The sequence below is a fragment of the Delphinapterus leucas genome, chromosome 17, assembly GCF_059928025.1.
Source record: "Delphinapterus leucas isolate spDelLeu-1000000601 "Yukka" chromosome 17, BTC_Dleu_Yukka2, whole genome shotgun sequence".
Taxonomy (NCBI): domain Eukaryota; kingdom Metazoa; phylum Chordata; class Mammalia; order Artiodactyla; family Monodontidae; genus Delphinapterus; species Delphinapterus leucas.
The window spans coordinates 74,021,317-74,039,386 of NC_143145.1; the positions used below are offsets into that span (position 1 = coordinate 74,021,317).

At 36.8% G+C, this 18,070-nt stretch overlaps 1 protein-coding gene across 3 annotated transcripts in view; it reads left to right on the top strand.

Moving 5' to 3' along the window:
• The first annotated feature begins 567 nt into the window (after positions 1–567).
• Positions 568–18,070, top strand: part of MYBL1 (MYB proto-oncogene like 1) — a 37,029-nt gene continuing 19,526 nt past the window's right edge. For all 3 annotated transcript variants that reach the window (XM_089899056.1, XM_022595383.3, XM_022595385.3), the window contains exons 1-6: positions 568–1,220; positions 9,900–10,005; positions 10,323–10,394; positions 11,838–11,930; positions 13,321–13,541; positions 15,566–15,737. In XM_089899056.1, the coding sequence (XP_089755182.1) occupies positions 1,201–1,220; positions 9,900–10,005; positions 10,323–10,394; positions 11,838–11,930; positions 13,321–13,541; positions 15,566–15,737 (684 nt within the window). In that variant the 5' untranslated portion in view covers positions 568–1,200. The remainder of the gene's footprint in view (positions 1,221–9,899; positions 10,006–10,322; positions 10,395–11,837; positions 11,931–13,320; positions 13,542–15,565; positions 15,738–18,070) is intronic.

An 18,070-nucleotide genomic window follows, 5' to 3' on the forward strand; every position in this document is an offset into this window, starting at 1 on the left:
GATCAGGGCTCCTTCACCGCGCACAGCAGCTACTTCCCGTAGAGCCGGGGAGGAGATTAAGCACTTTGGAGACCAGCCGCCGACCCGGATTATTTCCCTTTTCAGTTCCAAGCACGTGTCCAGCTAAAAACTTTTTCTCCTGTCACACTCCTGCTCATTCTTGATATTCGGTTTCCTGCTACGGTCTTCGCTAGTTCAGCAGCTACAATGTTTGGCAAAAATAGCTCGCAGTTTTGCTTAAACAATAACGGCCGCGCAAATTTTATGGTTAGATTTGTCTCAAGTCCGAAGACCGAGCCTCCTAACTAGTGAGGAGGGATGCACCCGAGGACTGAAGAGCTGAGGCCGAGAGAAGGCTGCGGGGACATGCCCTGGCGGGACAGCTCAACCCTCAGGGACACCGTCCGCTCACCCCGGGAAGTTTGGGCTCCCGCCGCCGCTTCCGGACACGCCTCTCCGCGAGCCTGGAACTCGCTTTCCCAGCAGGCCCCGCGCTGCCCTCGGCGTCCCGCCCCCTCGGGTGCGGCGCTCTGCGCGCTCCGGGTCCTGTCACTGCTGGACCCGCGAGCCTGGCCTGCGGCCCCACCCCCTGGCTCCCAGCTCCTTCCCCGACTCCCGCGGGTTCCAGTCCCGACTTCCAGCTCCCCAGCCCCCGCCCGCAGTCGCGCGCGCTCTCCCCGCCCCGCCCTCGTCCCCCCGCGTGCGGCCGCCACAGCCAATAAGATTCGGGGCCGCGTGCGCAGATTCAAACGGCGGCTCTTGAGGGAGGCTGGGCGCGAGATTCGGCGGTGCGGACAAAACCCTGCAGGAGGCTGTGATCCCTGCCGGGCTGTTCGCTGCGGGGAGAGGGCGGGGGTCGGCGCCCGCGGCGGAGCCGCGCTGGGACAGCGGCGAGGAGGCTGAGAGGTGGCGGGAGGGGCCGGCGGAGGGCGGGAGCGCGCCTGCTGACATGTTGGGGGCATCCGTGACCGGGCCGGGCCGGGGCTAGGAGCGGCGCTACGGACCAGGGGCGGGTCGCGGTCCGCGCCTCAGTCCTTCTGTCCTGCCCTGCCTGGGACGTGCGTTCCGCACTCGGTCGCCGCGGAGAGGGACCTCGGAGAGGGAAGCGGAGGGAGGGTCGGGGAGAAGGAGCGTTAGCCTGAGGCTGGAGGAGGCTGAACTGCGTCCCCGCCCAGCCCGCGCCTATGCGGTACTTGAAGGATGGCGAAGAGGTCGCGCAGGTGGGTGACATCCCTTTCGCCCGGGCCCGTCGGCACAGTGTCGGCTCAGATTCCCTTTCCTTTCCCGCTGCTTCCGCACCAGGCCCTCCCCAGCCGGGGCAGAGGTTTTCTTCCCGCTGCTCCACAGCCGCTTCGGCCCGCTGGCCTCAGCGCAGCCGTGACGTGTGGAGTTGGGGACCAGTGTGTTTCAGACTCAGAAAGTGACTAACAGATGCCCAGGTTGCTCTTTTGAGTCGACTTTCCCCACAGCGCACATCCAGACCCCCAAACGCTCACAGCCACTTCTTGGTGGGAGTTGACAGGTAAGTCTGTGCGCTTTCAGGGAATACGCTCCGCAGATGAAAGGGGAAGTGTCCTGCCTGGACGACCTGAAAATGGTGTTCAGAGGGCCCCTTTTTCTCAGAATGACTTGGCCAGTTAAAAATAGGAACTTTGTGATAAACCTGGGTGGGGACCCCTCTGCCGTCTTTGCTCCCTTGAAAGGTGTGGAAGTCCTCTGAGGAATAGCTGAGGAGAGAGGACCTTTTTTGATGTTTACTGTAATTACCATACCCATGTTCTCAGCTTTATGTATGTATTTTTAATATCTTCTACTGGGAAGATGCCACACTGTTACCACCAGTAGCTTGATCTTAAAATAAAACAATGTGTTTGAGTCACTTAATATTTTGTGTGTCTGTTGGGCTCTGACTGTGCCTAAGTGTTGCAAAGAGGTAGGGCATGTTTTTTTGGAAAACTTGCTAGGATGAATTTACGCTTCTCATTTTTATTTATGTCATTATAGTAGCTACTCCTAAATTGTGTGTAGGAATTACTTAGATGACAAAAAACTACAGTACCTTTTAGTTGTCAGTATTATTAAATAAACGTGAAAAGATGTTTGACAGGATTTCCAAATGGCTTTATGTATCTAGATCCATAGCCTCAAAGTCTCAACTGGAGGTGTATTTCCCAAGTTGAAATTTAGTACTAGCTTCATTCACTGCAGATTACTGTTAAAAATTGGCAATAAGTACACATAGTGTTTGTTGCTCTTCATTTATTAAGTATCTGCTGCATGTAAGGTATCTTTTGCAGAAATCAGCATAGAATGTAGTTAAGTCTTTGTTAGATTATTACTTTGTAGCAACTACAGAATAGATCAAACTCTTGAGGTGGAACAAATGTACACACACACACACACACACACACACACACTTCTCTAGAAGAGGCTTTTCAACCTAGGCACTTGATATTTTGGATCAGATAATTCTTTGTATTGGGAAGGCGGGGTGGGAGGGGTACTGTCCTGTGCTTTGTAGAATGTCTAGCAGCATCCCTGGCCTCTACCTGGTGGATGCCAGTAACACCCCACTTCCCCCAGGTGTGACGACCAAAAATGTCTCCAGACATTACCAAATGTCTGTTGGGGGCCAGAATCACCCAGGTGAGAATTATTACTCTAGAACATCAAGGACCTGACTGACTTCTCAGTCTTCAGAAAAGATAGATATTAAAATCTCCTGTAACTATAATTACTGAGGTATTGATTTAGGCCTTTTCTTTTGAATTTTTAAATATACCTTCATTAAGCAAGGTGACAAGTGAATATTGTCAAGTCAATAACAGGAGTTAGTTTATATTCAATGTGTGGCATTATCTACTTATCAGTAGTGATGTTAATCTTATTTGAAACAGTTTCTTGGCTAATTCTGTCATTAGCAGTTAGTTATGGTTAGACATGGATGCTTGAATGTCAGAACCCTGCCTTCTCCAGTTAGTTTTTCTGTCCATAATTTGCATATGTTTCATAATAATAGGCTAAGAAAGAAGTGATTTAATGATTAATTTGCCTGTGTAAGTTGTTTTATTGACAATACTGTGAGCTTTGAGATCTAAACATTAATTGCACTGTTGACTTTTATTCCTGTCAGCTGTATAAATTAATTGAAATGTATTACAGCATGATTGAAAGAGTCATAAGTCTGGAGTAGTTAAATGTGGTGGGGTGAAGCTACACTCCCTATGGGAGTATACAGGTAGAAGATGTGATGAGGAATTATCATCTGTGAATGGTGTATTTCTTAGGGTCTTCATACTTGAATGTGTTTTGTGCTCTAAATTATATTTCTTGTATAGGTAAATATGACTTATTTATCTTAGAAAATAATAGGATGTGAAATGTTTTGAAGGATAAATAATCTATTGGGCAAAGTCCAGTCTCATGCCTTTAACTAAATATCTTAATAATAAATATGAACCTAATCTGTAGTTGAATGAAAAAGGACATAATTCAGTCACTTTAAAATCTCCACTATACAACCATTTAAGTATTTGATTGAAAACTATACTCGCTGTATAAAAGTTTTGCATAAAACTACAGGCATAAATCCTGTAATAACCTCTCCTGTATGATCTGAAAAAAAAAAAGGAGTAAAAAATGTTACCTCAGGTTTAAACAACTAAAGGATGTTAGCTCTTTTGATCTTTAAGATAGCTATAGTATCTCTGATCTGGATTTACATAAAGGAAAAGGTTTATTTGGTGTTGTGACTTTAAATAGTTTTTAGATCCCACTGGGCGTTTTAATGACATAATTTACAGGCAATACTAAAATTGGTATATCTGTTATTAACATGTATTTGATTTTTAACCATATTTATGTATTAAGTAATTAATTTTAGGTTTTAAAAGCCAGTTCTACTCTTAAAAATAAGCTTTAAAAAGTGTCATTTAGATGCTAGAAGGCCTGTTTAAGTAGGAACAGATTCAGGTATTTACAGTTGAGATGACTGGTGACTATACTAAACTGGAAAGACAAAAGCCAGCTCTTTAGGTATGTGGTATGTGTGTTGTAGGAAGCAATTTTATTGTGTTGTTTCTAGTGAGATGGGCGTTGTGGGTGAAGAATACTGAAATAGGAGAACTGATTTTTAAATCAACTTTGTAATTAGCAATATTGTTTGGGGAAAGCAAGTAAACTCTATAGCCCTGTTTTTTGTCTGTTAATATAAGGGGTTTGGATTTTGTGGTCTATAAGGTACCATCTAGCTTTAATATAGTTCCTATTTTGAACTCTTTTTGTAATCATCTTTCCTCATTTAAAAATATACACACACTGATGGAATAAAATAGAAATGTTCTCGCATTGTTTTTGTTTATGGATAGCTAGGTAGAAATCCCTTCAGTATTTATTTCATTATTGCTATTAATGGTCAAATAAAGTCGAATTTGTCTTACTATAATGATGCTAGTTTGCAGATTTGGGAATAAAATATTCATGTATGCAGTACATCGTATTAACCACTGGGTGGCCTGATTTCACTTTATTAAATCAAACTGGTAAATTTTCATCCCTTGAATTCGACTGAACTTAAAAAAAATTCACAGTTATTCTGTCAAAACAGTATAATAAAGATGTATTTTTTGATTATGATAAAAATATTCAGACTTGATGCAGTTTGATTTAAAATATTATCAAGTTGAAGTGATTTTACTGGAGCAAATTTTATAGAACTACTGATATTTCTCTAATTCAAATCAGTTTCTATTCAAATAAAAATAAATAAAAAAAAATTTCAAATTCTTCCTTTGGCACACCACGTTTTACTCTTTTTTAGGTGGAATAATTGATGTCCTTTAAAATTGAACTTCTCTCGAATGTTTTAATATTCCCAAGTGTGAATAGTTTGTGTATTATTTCACAGGGAAAGTTATGACTATCACATCCTATTAGCTTACACCCCAGTGTAGAATTACTCTTAACCATTTTCCTGGCCTAATGAGTCATAGTATTTTTGTGTGTGTGCATATGCTCTTCATTTTGCAGTTTCATAATCACCCTAATCACTTTGTTCATTCATAATCTACAAAAGTTTTTGAATATGGTACTTAGGTTATGCATTAGACAGTTACAGAATAAATATTTTATTTGACTTAAAAAATAAAACTGGCAGAATGATTCTGGAAACCAAGTCCTGAATGGAGATTCAAAGACCAAATTCCTCTTCGGTTTTTGCTTTGTGACTGGAGAAATAATTTCACCTATTTTTACTGTCTTCTAGATTAGTCACCCTAGGCTAAAAATGGTTTATTTACAGATAGATAGTAGGAAGTTGATTTTATTTAACTATTAGATATTACCAGCATTGATAGCTACAATACAGAAATACTAAAAAATGAAGTAGAAAGCAGAAAAATAAAGCAAATAAAACAACAAATAAAGAAAATGAAATAATGATTTGTTTTGATTGTGTCTAACCATTTTTAAGCAATGGGACTTCTTCATTGTTAAATGGTGAAAGTAGAATATTGGTGAAGTTATTTGTGGGGTTTTATCTCTTCCCGTTTTTATTCGCAAATTGTAGGCATTCTCACTCTCAACCACTGTGCCACCAGGGAAGCCCCTCAGGCAGCTTTATGTTTTAGCTACTGATGAGTTTCTAGGATCTTCTGCTGTGACGCTTACTTGAAAGTTTTATCATCCTTTCAACAATTACTTAAATAATATAGAAATAACTTAATGCTAAAACTAAGAGGTAGATAGATTCTAGGGAAGTCCCAGTGGTAGAGAGATGGATTCTAAGAATTCTACTTTAATCCTCCCTCACACTCAACCACTCAAAAAACCCAGCTTCCTGAACATGATGGCCATACTGATGCAAGACAGAGAATGAAACCTCTTGTAGAAATAGAAGTTTCTCACAAATCAAGTATGTGGTTAAAAAATAAGGCAGGTTTTTAAAGTTAAAATGAACACGTTTTCAGGAATATTACTCCTTGGAAACTAGTCTTTTGACCAAAATAACATTTTTGGATTCATATCTTTAACTTAACATATTTTGATAAGAATACTGATAAGGTGAATTTTGTACAGATTAGATGTGATGTAAATATTTTTGTGAATACTCAAAATTTATATGGGTGAGTCCCCAAATTAGAAATTGTTTTCAAATAACCTAATTTTTAAAGCAACCTCAAACATGCTGTTATGGAAGGTGTTGGGGTCTGAGGGGAGGGAAGAAGAGATGGGAACCTGTAAAAAGCATTACTGAGGGCTGTTTGGGATGACAGGAAGTGATAATGTTGCAGGGGACAGTTCTAGGAAAGGTTAGGCAATATTAGTAGACACCCCAAAGAACCCCTTCTGTACTGAATTTTTTTTTATGTTTGTTTCAGCAGGTTATGCTTAAAATTCTACCACTTGGAGGTGCATTTGGATTTTGAAAGTTCTTTTTAATAAATGGGAATGCTTTTTATCTCCTCTTAGAGGTATTTGCATTTGTTAAAAAAAGTTTTCTTTCTCATGTCAACTTGAGATCAGCTGTATTAAGGGAGGTAAAAGTTTTTTTTTTTTCTTTTTTTCTTTTTTTTTTTTGCGGTACGCGGGCCTCTCACTGTTGTGGCCTCTCCCGTTGCGGAGCAAAGGCTCCGGACGCGCAGGCTCAGCGGCCATGGCTCACGGGCCCAGCCGCTCCGCGGCATGTGGGATCTTCCTGGACCGGGGCACGAACCCGTGTCCCCTGCATCGGCAGGCGGACTCTCAACCACTGCGCCACCAGGGAAGCCCTAAAAGTTTTGATTGGGTTGGGAAGGAGTGAGGTAATTTTGGAATACAGAATACTTGGAGGAGGTGAAAGAGTAAGCAAGAACATTCAGTAATTTTACAAATGTTTGAATGGCAGGTACTGTGCTTGATGAAGAGAGGTGAACGTATTAGACATGGTCTTTGTACTCCTGAGTTTACAGTTTGGTTGGGAAGGTCGACAAGTGTGATAGCATTGAGAAGGATGGGTGAGTTCCATGAGTGCGTACAGTGGACAGCAAGCTTCAGTATGGTGTTTTATCTGGTTTACTAGCCTTCTTAGAAATTTATGAAGTCATTGGATCCTGAACCATCTCCAATTTAACAGTTTAATCGTGGCTAATCAAGTGATATTTCTGATAGCTGAAGATGGCTGCAAATAACAGGTATTTAATTAAACCTGTGCTTTTATTTTCAGCACAGTTTAACAAAACAATCATATATGGAAATAGGACTGGCAGATTATTAAAATAGACATTGGCTTTAGGGGAGAAAGTATTGGAATACAGAAGTGCATTAAACTAAAGAAGCAGTTAGGTGCCATAGGTAGGTGGGTGGGGGATTTTGGTGTCTTGTTTGGTCGGATAAGAATAATTTTGGTCCTAATGGAATTGACAAATCAAGGGAAATTAGAAGTTCTGCAAAGGATCTGTAAACAGTATATATTAAATCTAGGCCTTCATTTTCTACAATGTCTGGTACTTAGAAACGTTAAGTAAATATTAGCTCATGTTATTTTCAGATGCTCATAACTTTATTCAGTCCATTGACTACTCAAAATCCTCTAATTCAGTTTATCATAAAGACCTGCCCTCTTTTCTGGGGTTTTGTGCTCTCATGGCTTTAACTGTTCTGTATGTGCTGGTGATTGCCAAAACTGTATGTCTACCCTAAACCTGTTACCTGAGCAGAAGATCCATGTGCCCAGTTGTCTTCTAGATAGGCTCTGCCTAGTAGGAGAGCCACTAGTCACATGTGGCTGTTGAGCTCTTGATGTGTGGCTAGTCGGAATTGCTATGTACTTCTAATTTTATTTTATTAAAATTTTTTAAAAATTTAATTTAATTTTTATTTTTCGGATTAGCTCTGTCTGTAGCTAGGAATTCACTTTGTTGCTCCTGGGCTCTTTCTATCAGCTTCATCTTCTTGTTTTTTTTTCCTCTTTCTCTTTTGCCTTTGGCACTCTCTTCCCTCCTGGACAATGCCACACCAGATTTTGAAGACTTAAGTAAGAAGAAAAGAATGTAAAAGATTTTGTGATTATGTTGATTACATGTTGAATTGACAATTAAAAAATATATTGGGTTAAATATTATTTATTATTAAAATTAATTTCACCTGTTTCTATTTTTTTTAAATGTGGCCACTAAGAAATTACATATGTGGCTTGCATTACATTTCTATCGGACAGTGCTGTTCTGGATATATCCAGTATCCACCTGTATATTTCTCAAGTGCCTTGAAATCAGTCCAAATTGCTTACTCTCCTCATACCCTTCTACCTTCCAAAGTTCTGTTTCTCCTTCTATTCCGTATCTCAGTGGATAGCTCTATTTATGCTCCCAAAGCCAGAAATTTTGGAGTCGTCCTTGAATCTTCCTCCCATGTCTCTCAGATTCATCAGTTGAAAAATCCTTTTGTTTCTACCTTTTTCATATCTCAGTTTTATGTGCTTCTTTCTGTAACTACTATCACGACCTTAGTTGGTTTATTCTTTTATGGTTTCTTGATTTTTGTCACATTTAGATTTCTTCTACTCAAGGATGTAAAAAATAGAATTCAACCCTATTATAGTACTATTATGTTTTCATTTTTTTAAGTGTAAAATATTTGCTTCATCTGAAGTTTTTATTTTAAAGTAAGACTTTAGCTTTATTTTTTTGAGATAGCTACCCAGTGTCTTACCCTTCATTGAAAAGTCCATCTTTACCCCACTGATTGATATGTTACAATTTACCAAATTCCCATACGGGTTTTGTGTTTTTCCTGAATGTTCTATTCTGTTCCATTGATTTGAGTATCTGCACATGTGTCAGTACCATTCTGTTTTATTTATTGTTTCTCTACAGTATATTCTGATATTGGGTAGTGCTAATTCTCTCTCTCCTTTTTTAGAACTTTTTTGGCTATTACTGCCTGTTTATTTTTCCATATGAACTGTAGAATCAGCTTGTCTAAGTTCCTCTGAAAATCTATTCGTACTTTTATTCATTTAATCTAAATTTATGAATTAATTTACAGAGAATGGACATCTATAATATTGTTTTCCTTTCCAAGAATGTGCTCTGAATGTTTTTTCATTTGTTCTTCTGTGTCTCATAATAGTGTTTCATTGTTTACTATAACTTGATCTGTATACTCAAATTATTTCTACATATTTTAACTTTTTTTGTTGGTGTTGTAAATGGCTCATTTCTTCCATTGTGTCTTTTAACTGACTTTGTTTTGTATTTTACCATTATCGTTGCCAGGCCCTAATAATTTCTTACTTGGGGTATTGTGAAAGATTACCAACTGGTCTTCCTTCCTCCATCTCTCCACATTCCTGCCAGTGACTTTTGCTGAAACACAAGATACTGGTCTTTTACTCCCTTACTTAAATTCCTTTAACTCTTTAGGTTAAAGGTCAAATAAAGAATAAAGGTCAAACTCCTTAGCATGACATAAAGGTTATCACTTGGCCTCTGCTGACATATCTAGCTTCATTCCTCTCTGTCAGTAAGAACTACAGCTCCTCTCCATTGTATGACTCTTAATTTTTTTTATACTTTGAATAATCTCGCTGGACATATGTCTGCTAGTCTGAGTGGCTTCTTTTCGTTGTAACTGTGTATTCAGATTCAGTGATTGAATTCACATCTTTAAATAAAATTCTTTTTTCTTTTGCGGTACGCAGGCCTCTCACTGCTGTGGCCTCTCCTGTTGCGGAGCACAGGCTCCGGACGCGCAGGCTCAGCGGCCATGGCTCACGGGCCCAGCCGCTCCGCGGCATATGGGATCTTCCCGGACCGGGGCACGAACCCATGCCCCCTGCATGGGCAGGTGGACTCTCAACCACTGCGTCACCAGGGAAGCCCTAAGTAAAATTCTTGATTTCACAATTGTGTTCTTTTCAGTGAGGATGAGGATGATGACCTTCAGTATGCTGATCATGATTATGAAGTCCCGCAACAAAAAGTGTTGAAGAAACTCTGGAATAGAGTAAAATGGACAAGAGATGAGGTAATTATGTGATAAGGCTTACTAATTCCATGCTCGTATTTAATGATTAATAATATATATTAAAGATATTTAGAAACAAAACATGAGAAGAGTTATCCATCAACTAACTTGCACATTATTTTTCTTCAACCATACATGAATAGCGGGTTGATATTGAGACTGACAGAATCAGTTTAGTAAATGGGAGAACTTGTGTTATAATGGCTTCAGTCCTTCTAAAAATGGCCACCAGATATGACATGGAAGAATTGGAGAGTATCTATATTCAGGAATAGGGTGAGGGAGAACTTTCTAATTTTTCATACCTGTTTTAATAGGATGATAAGTTAAAGAAGTTGGTTGAACAACATGGAACTGATGATTGGACTCTAATTGCTAGTCATCTTCAAGTAAGTGAAACATTATCCTTTATTGCTGACATGAATGATTTAGGCCATGGGGTTACATTTGCTATTTTTCAGAAATGTGTCTACATTATTTTAGATTTAGATTTCCTTCCTAAAAACATCTCTTTTGTTCTGATCTTCCTACAGTTGGAAGCTTTTAAAGTCTGATTTTCTAGTAATTAGTTTATCCAGGGATCTAAAAAGATTAATAATCTAAAACAAAAATGATACGAAGTTTGGGTAGGGCTTTATAAATATTTGCTGATAAATGTTAAAACATTTTGAGAGAAGTTAAATATATTGAAGTATTTCGGTAGCTAATTAATAAAACCAGAAAAAGCTACGTTGCTGTGAGAATTAGAAGTAACATATAGGATGTTTGGCACAGTTCCTGACATTTAGCATGTGTTCAGTAAATGGAAGCTAAATTAGAAAAGCTATTTACATTAGCTTTATCAGTTTAATTTCAATGGTATAACAGCAAATGAAGTGAACAGAGAAATGCTACAAGGCTATACAGGAACAGCCTAATTATTTTGAAAAATTGATAACCTTAAAATGGATCAGCATTGATGTACAGAAGCTGTAAATGAAGAAGCTCAGTTTGAATAAAAATAAGTCCACTAGGCACCAGGACAGAGCTATTGGTAAATAAAGTATTTGTATTTATATGCTTCTAAATCATCTGTAATCCTGTATATGAGCTAATATCTTTGGAAACTGAATCACTAATGAAAAGTTAAGTGTTATTATTATTATCCTTGTAATACATAGGAGTTACTAGGTTGTGACTTGACTAAAATAAGGCTACACTTATGAATCATTTTTGGAGTTTGGGATGTTTCTACATAAGGTTTTATCCTGGTAAATTCATTTTCCTTTTGAACTTCAACACTTAAATAATTTAACTGGTATGTAATGCACATCTTCTATCTAGGTATATTTAGTTTTTACTTGATAACTTGGAGGTTGTCATTTATAAACATCCTTTAAATACCATGAGTGGTCTAATAATGCCTTTCAGGATTTTTTAATTTTCTAGAGTTATGTACTGCTATACTATATGAATCCAGACTGCTATGCTGTTTGAGTTCGTATGTCTGCTTTGTATAGTTGTCTGTTTACTCCCTTTTATTCATCAGTACATTTCTTTATGGCAGTATCTGTGTTGTAGCTTTGCTTTTTGCTGTTATAAGGCAGAGTTTAGAGATACATAATTTAACTTCAAATATATAGTCTTTATTTATAGTCTAAGCAATGCTGACAACTTTAATTAAAAATGAATTGGGGCACAGGCATGTAAAATAAATACTACATTTTTCAAGAATGCTATTGAATGCATTATTCTCGAAAAGCTTTCTTCTTAAGGTTGTGAGATATAAGTTTGGGCTGACTTGCTTTCTGGAAGACAATTGTTCGATAACAAAATCATCTGAATTCTTTCAGAATCGTTCTGATTTTCAGTGTCAGCATCGGTGGCAGAAAGTTTTAAATCCAGAATTGATAAAGGGTCCCTGGACTAAAGAGGAAGATCAGAGGGTAACATGTTCATATTCTTTATTTTCACTGTGTAGGTGGACTTGCTTTTTTTCTTCCTAATACATTGGTTTTTTGTCACATAAATACATGTTTAAATCACTTTGATTTGTTCCCTGAGTTACTGCTGGCATAAGAATTGAAATTTGAGTATCTTGAAATGTAGTTTTTTCAGAACTGAGTCAAACCAAATATAATATATATAGCCTTTGCTGTCTGGAAGTTTGGTTTGCAGAAGGAAAAATACTATCAGCTTAGTCACCTTCTTTAGAGCTTAGGTTAGCAACATTTAGGATATAATTTCTTGGTGAAAATTGAGTTAGCATTTTAAAAACAGAATTTAATTTTATTCCTATTTTATCTGAAAATGTGAGGTGTAAGGAAGTCATTCTTAACTTTCCCTCTTGACCTATAATGAACCCCCAAATAAGATAGATATCAGAGCATCGTGTTCCCAAAGAGTTGGATGATTCAAAACTCAAGGTAATTCTTTGTGTTATGAAAGTGTGAGAAGAATGGGAGAGTTGCTGTCCTCTACTGAGAATTGCTCTTTAGTTCGTGCTCTTTATGGCATAAATGTTGTTAATGTAGTTGGGAAAGTAGAGTATTCTTCCTGCCACTCAAAGTAAAGAAAAAACCAACAAAAAACAAAACAAAAAAACCCCAAACTTCACTAGGTTCAGAACTGATCTGATTTATTTGACGGCCAATGATAAGTTTTAAAATGTATGATTTGTATCCTTTCAGTTTGAGAAAGGAAGAAATGAAAAGACAGTAACTGTAGATCCTTCCTGCTTCCATAATGATTTATTAGGCTTTCAGCTGAAGCTTTAAAAAAAAAAAAAAAAGTAAGAGTAGAAAATGCTTAAGTCTCAACGTTTTTACTGTTATTTCATATTAATGTATGAAACAATTTAACTTACAAGTCACTTTAATTAGCAACTTGTATTTTAGATAAGTTTGGAATCAATTTTTGATTGCAAAAAAAGATGGCAAATGCTGAAGGAATAGTTACTAGTAAAATTGTTTTTTTTTAAGTTGTAGTTGTGGTTTGGATTTAATGCATTAAAAATGGCATTCTTGAGTTATGTTTTAAAATTCTGTGAAGGTAGTGCTTTTTTAAAATTGAGATATAATTATGTATTAGTTTCAGATGTACAAAATAATGTATATATTGCAAAATGATCACAAGTCAAGTTAATATCTATCCCCATATGTAGTAAAAATTTTTTTTTTCTTGTGATGAGAACTTTTAAGATCTACTCTCTCAGCAGCTTTCAAATATGCAATACAATATTACTAGCTGTAGGCACTATACTCTACATTTTACCCCCATGACTTATTTATTTTAAAAAAGGTAATGCTTTTTTAAACTTTGCTTTCTGTTTCTTAGGTTATTGAATTAGTTCAGAAATATGGGCCAAAAAGATGGTCTTTAATTGCAAAACATTTAAAAGGAAGAATAGGCAAGCAGTGTAGAGAAAGATGGCATAATCATCTGAATCCTGAGGTAAAGAAATCTTCCTGGACAGAAGAGGAGGACAGGATTATCTATGAAGCACATAAGCGGTTGGGAAATCGTTGGGCGGAAATTGCCAAACTACTTCCTGGAAGGTACTTATATAAATGTATATACATTTTTCATTTTTACTTAAACTTGATCTTTATTATGTTACTATTAAATATATTTATAAGTACCCCATGACTTTTATTTATAATTAAAATTTAGACTGCAGAATACAAGCAACCCTTTGCGTTATTTGTAATATCAGTACATTTTGTGGTAAGGGATATAATTAGTTTTTTAATGAAATATTTTATAGCGGTAATTTGTGCAATAAAATGATGGACCTTTAGATTATGTGAACGTTTAATGCACTCCCAAAATTGTGTTTACACATCAGTGCCATTTAAGCAACCTTCTTTGTACAAACTAAGTTGGAGTGGAATCTGAGTTGAAGAGATTTCTTTCGTATTGGATTCTGTGTATAAGACCAGAGAATAACAAATACACTGGCTGAAAAAAACTGTTACGGAAGTACATTAGAGAAAATTCAATTCTTAATTAATTATGGTATCATTCAGATCATGCGTAGTGTGTATATATCCATGTGGCTAAAATATAGCACTTCCTTCAGGGGCACTGATGTGCTAAGTACACTATACATGGCACTGGTTCAAATGTTTCCTAGCTGTCTGTAGTACAGTAGACCAACAATCTTGGGAAAATCCATACCTCACTCGGAAGATACGCACTTGTTTTTTATTGCTGTAATCTCTGTATAGTCCTTAATAGTTTATAAAATGCTTTTTACATATATTCTTTTTTTCTTTTTTTTTTAGAGAAAGAGAACACTTTTACTGTTGAATAAACATTAAATCAGAATGTGATGCCCATCATAGGCAATCTGATAAGAGATTGCAAAAAAATGGAGAGAAATCCCACCTTTCACCCACATAGCCTAGCAGATACCACCCATTACATACAGGTTCTCAAGATAAACAATAACTAGTCCTTAAGTCAGAAGACTTGACAGCACCATTTTATTTCACATAGTTCATCCTGTCGTACACTTACCTAGCAATTGGAGTAGCCATCTGTGTTAGTTACTTGGCTTTATATAAAGGAAAAACAAACTTCTCATATCTTTTTTAGAAAGTAGTTTTACAACTTGGAGCCAGGTCATCTAAAGTTGGGCTCCTACCCTCCTGCTGAAACTTGGAGATAGCGTGTTGTATTCTATATGTTCTTAATTAATCTTCATATACTTGTGAAATATGCAGAGCAAACATTGCTGTCTTTATTTTATAGATAAGGAAATTGAAGCATAGTGTTAAGTTTTTTTATCCAAGTTACTGAACCTGGTGTAGGAACTTCTGTTGTTTTCAATCTTTGATACATCTTTTTACTGTCCATAGAACCTAGCTTAGTGCTTAGCATAAAGTAGATTCTCAGTAAATGTTTATGTATTTTTAAAAATTTATACCACAAGTAGCTGTAGGTTGAAGACTTCCATTTTTACAAGGGGAACTTAGGTAAAAGGGGAGCCAATGAACTCTTTGTTTCGTAGGTATTTTGTTGTAAGAAGTGAAAAAATACTGGGATTCTGTATTTTGTGGTTTGCATTTTATGACCATGTTTGATCTTGGCTTTAGGGCTTTTGCCCTCACTATGCCCTTTGCCTGGAATGCTTTTTTTTTTTTCTGTTCTTGTATAGCTGGTTCATTCTTGTCATTCAGATCTTAGCTTCACTGTAACCTCACAGGACTTCCTGGACCACCTAATCAAAAGTACTATAGTTACTCACTTTTCTTATCCTACTTTAAATGATCTGCATTGCACTATTTTTCTTCTTATTTATTTTTTTGTTTTTCTCTTCTTTCCTCCTTCCCTGCCCCCATGCTTCCAGTGAGAATGTAAAGCCCCATGAGAGCTGGAACTTTCTTTATCTTATTCACTGCTGTATCTCCAGTGTTTAGAGCTTTATCTGACATAGAGACATACAGTTTATTTTTTGAATTAAAAAAAGTGTCTAATTTCACCAGTTGTAAAAATTTGTTTTAAGTACTTCGTATACTTTATACAGTGTTAACATTTATGGAATCCTCTTTTTCTTTTTAAATATATACTTTCTTAGGACTGATAACTCTATCAAAAATCATTGGAATTCTACCATGCGAAGAAAAGTGGAGCAGGAAGGCTACTTACAAGATGGAATAAAATCAGAACGATCTTCATCTAAACTTCACAAACCTTGTGCGACTATGGACCATTTGCAAACCCAGAATCAGTTTTACATACCTGTTCAGGCACATATTTTTAATACCTTTATTATTTAAAAAATATCTTTAGTTGCTATATTTCTTTAGTTTCTTTAGGGAAGGTGTTTAGTTTCTTAATAAGACAAAAACAGCATATATTAAGAGGAATAGACATTTAAATTTCCAAACTGAAGAAATAGGCCATGACTAGCTGTTAAACCATTAGTGGAAGTTTATCTCTACTTGTTTTGATTGATAAATATTTTGAGAACAAACTCATTAAAGTATTTCCTTTTATATATAATTTTTACGTTATCTAGTTAAGAAACTTAGTATGTACATTTCCTAATACTATCATTCTTTGAATCTTCATGATTCAAAGCTAATGATGATTTGTGCTTTAATAGTGATTGTGGTTTACTTTTTAAAAAAATTTTGTGTAATTGTAGTATTGCTTACCTCTAAGAGGTAAGTGTATATAAAATGGTTTAGAGGAGAAGATAGTCAAAAATCATTCAAGCCATCATTTTGGAGTGTGCGGTAAATAATTGGTTCTTTGATGGCATTCAACTTTGCTTTTCCCTCATCACTCAACTGACTGAGTGACTTCAGCCTTTGTTTAGACAGGTTCATTGGAGATGACCCACGTTCATCATAGGGCAAGCTCTGTTTTCCTTACAATGCATTTTCCTACCTGCAAGAAATTAGGAGTTTTCATAAGATTTGTTTTACGTTTTCCTGTCTATTTGTCTGTCGTGCCATTTTTCATGTTGAGCAGTTCTTGGTTCTTGTCACATAAAATGTGACAAGATAAAGTATCTACCAAAAGATAAAAATTGGCTAATTGTTAACAATCTGTGCTTAGTATGCCACACATTTGATTTTATTCCACTAAGTGGACATTTTTTTAGCCATAATTTCAAAAGAATCACTTAAAAAAGGTAGCGAGATCTTAATTTACAAATAGGGAAACACGTAAAGACAGTACAGTTATCTGCTGATACTCAGTACCTTAAGGTTTTTATGGTCTGTTTCTTTACATTTTTCTTTAGAGTCCTAGATTTCAGCAGCATAAGCTGAAACATTCTGCTTCTATCTTAGAAAGGTTATCATATAAATGTATTTTTTTAACTCATAGGAAGATAATTTTTTTTATTTGGGGCCAATGGAGTGTTTAACACTCAATCAAAATATATTGGAAAGTAAGGATATTTCTTGTACTTTAAGAATTATTTACCTTACTTTTAATAATTCTTGACAGGTTTGTGTATTCATAGTTCAATTCATTTAAACTGCTAAAAAGATAATTCTAATTTTGACTTGAGAGAAGAAAATGGATTGGTTTGAAATCCTGTCACAGATTAAAATGAAAAGTTTGAGAAAGATAAGTTTCTAATTCATTGGAAGCTGAGCAATAACTGATACTAATGAAGTGTTGTGAAAATTAAGTTCCATGTTAGAAGTTATATATAATGTTTCTGCATTATGTAGTGATTTAGGTAGTCCATTATGGAAAATAGACAATTTCATATTTATATTTATTAGATTTTAAGGTTTTAAAAAACACTTCTCATATTTCTCCCTACCACTGCTCACTAAGTTTGCATGCAACTTCAGAAATTTTATTACAGATGCTTTAGAAAAGAAACAGAATAATCCTTAGTCTATTTTCAGAGTATTAAAAAGTACATGAGTGATTCTGATTGTTTTTCTGAGACAAGTAATAGAAGCAGCCTCTGTTTTCATATCTTTCTGTACAGAGATTGGCATGGGGTGGTGGTAGAAGTAGGAGTTAAGAATATTGAAGACTTGCTTTAGGCTCTAACTTGGAGAATGCTTCATATGGACCAGCCCCTTCCTCTGAAGGATAGGAACACAATTACTTTGTCTTCTGCAGGAGGCAGAGCAATCCTTTAATAGCAGATTTTAAAAAATACTTGGTGGGGCTTCCCTGGTGGCGCAGTGGTTGAGAGTCCGCCTGCCGATGCAGGGGACGCGGGTTCGTGCCCCGGTCCGGGAAGATCTCACATGCCGCAGAGCGGCTGGGCCCGTGAGCCATGGCCGCTGGGCCTGCGCGTCCGGAGCCTGTGGTCCGCAATGGTAGAGGCCACAACAGTGAGAGGCCCGCATACCGCAAAAAAAAAAAAAAAAGAAAAAAGAAAAAAAAAATACTTGGTGGATATTGTAGATAATAGATAGACTGACTGGGTGATAAATCTAGCCCAGATAATTCTTATATTTCATTCAGGAGAAAATAGGTGTTTGCTGAGTTATGACTTTTAATCAGTAGGTCCTAAGATTAAAGATGTAGTTATTAAGGAATTATTAATCTGTATAAATATTCAAAGTTAACAGAGGTACTGAGTTTTTCATGTTGATTT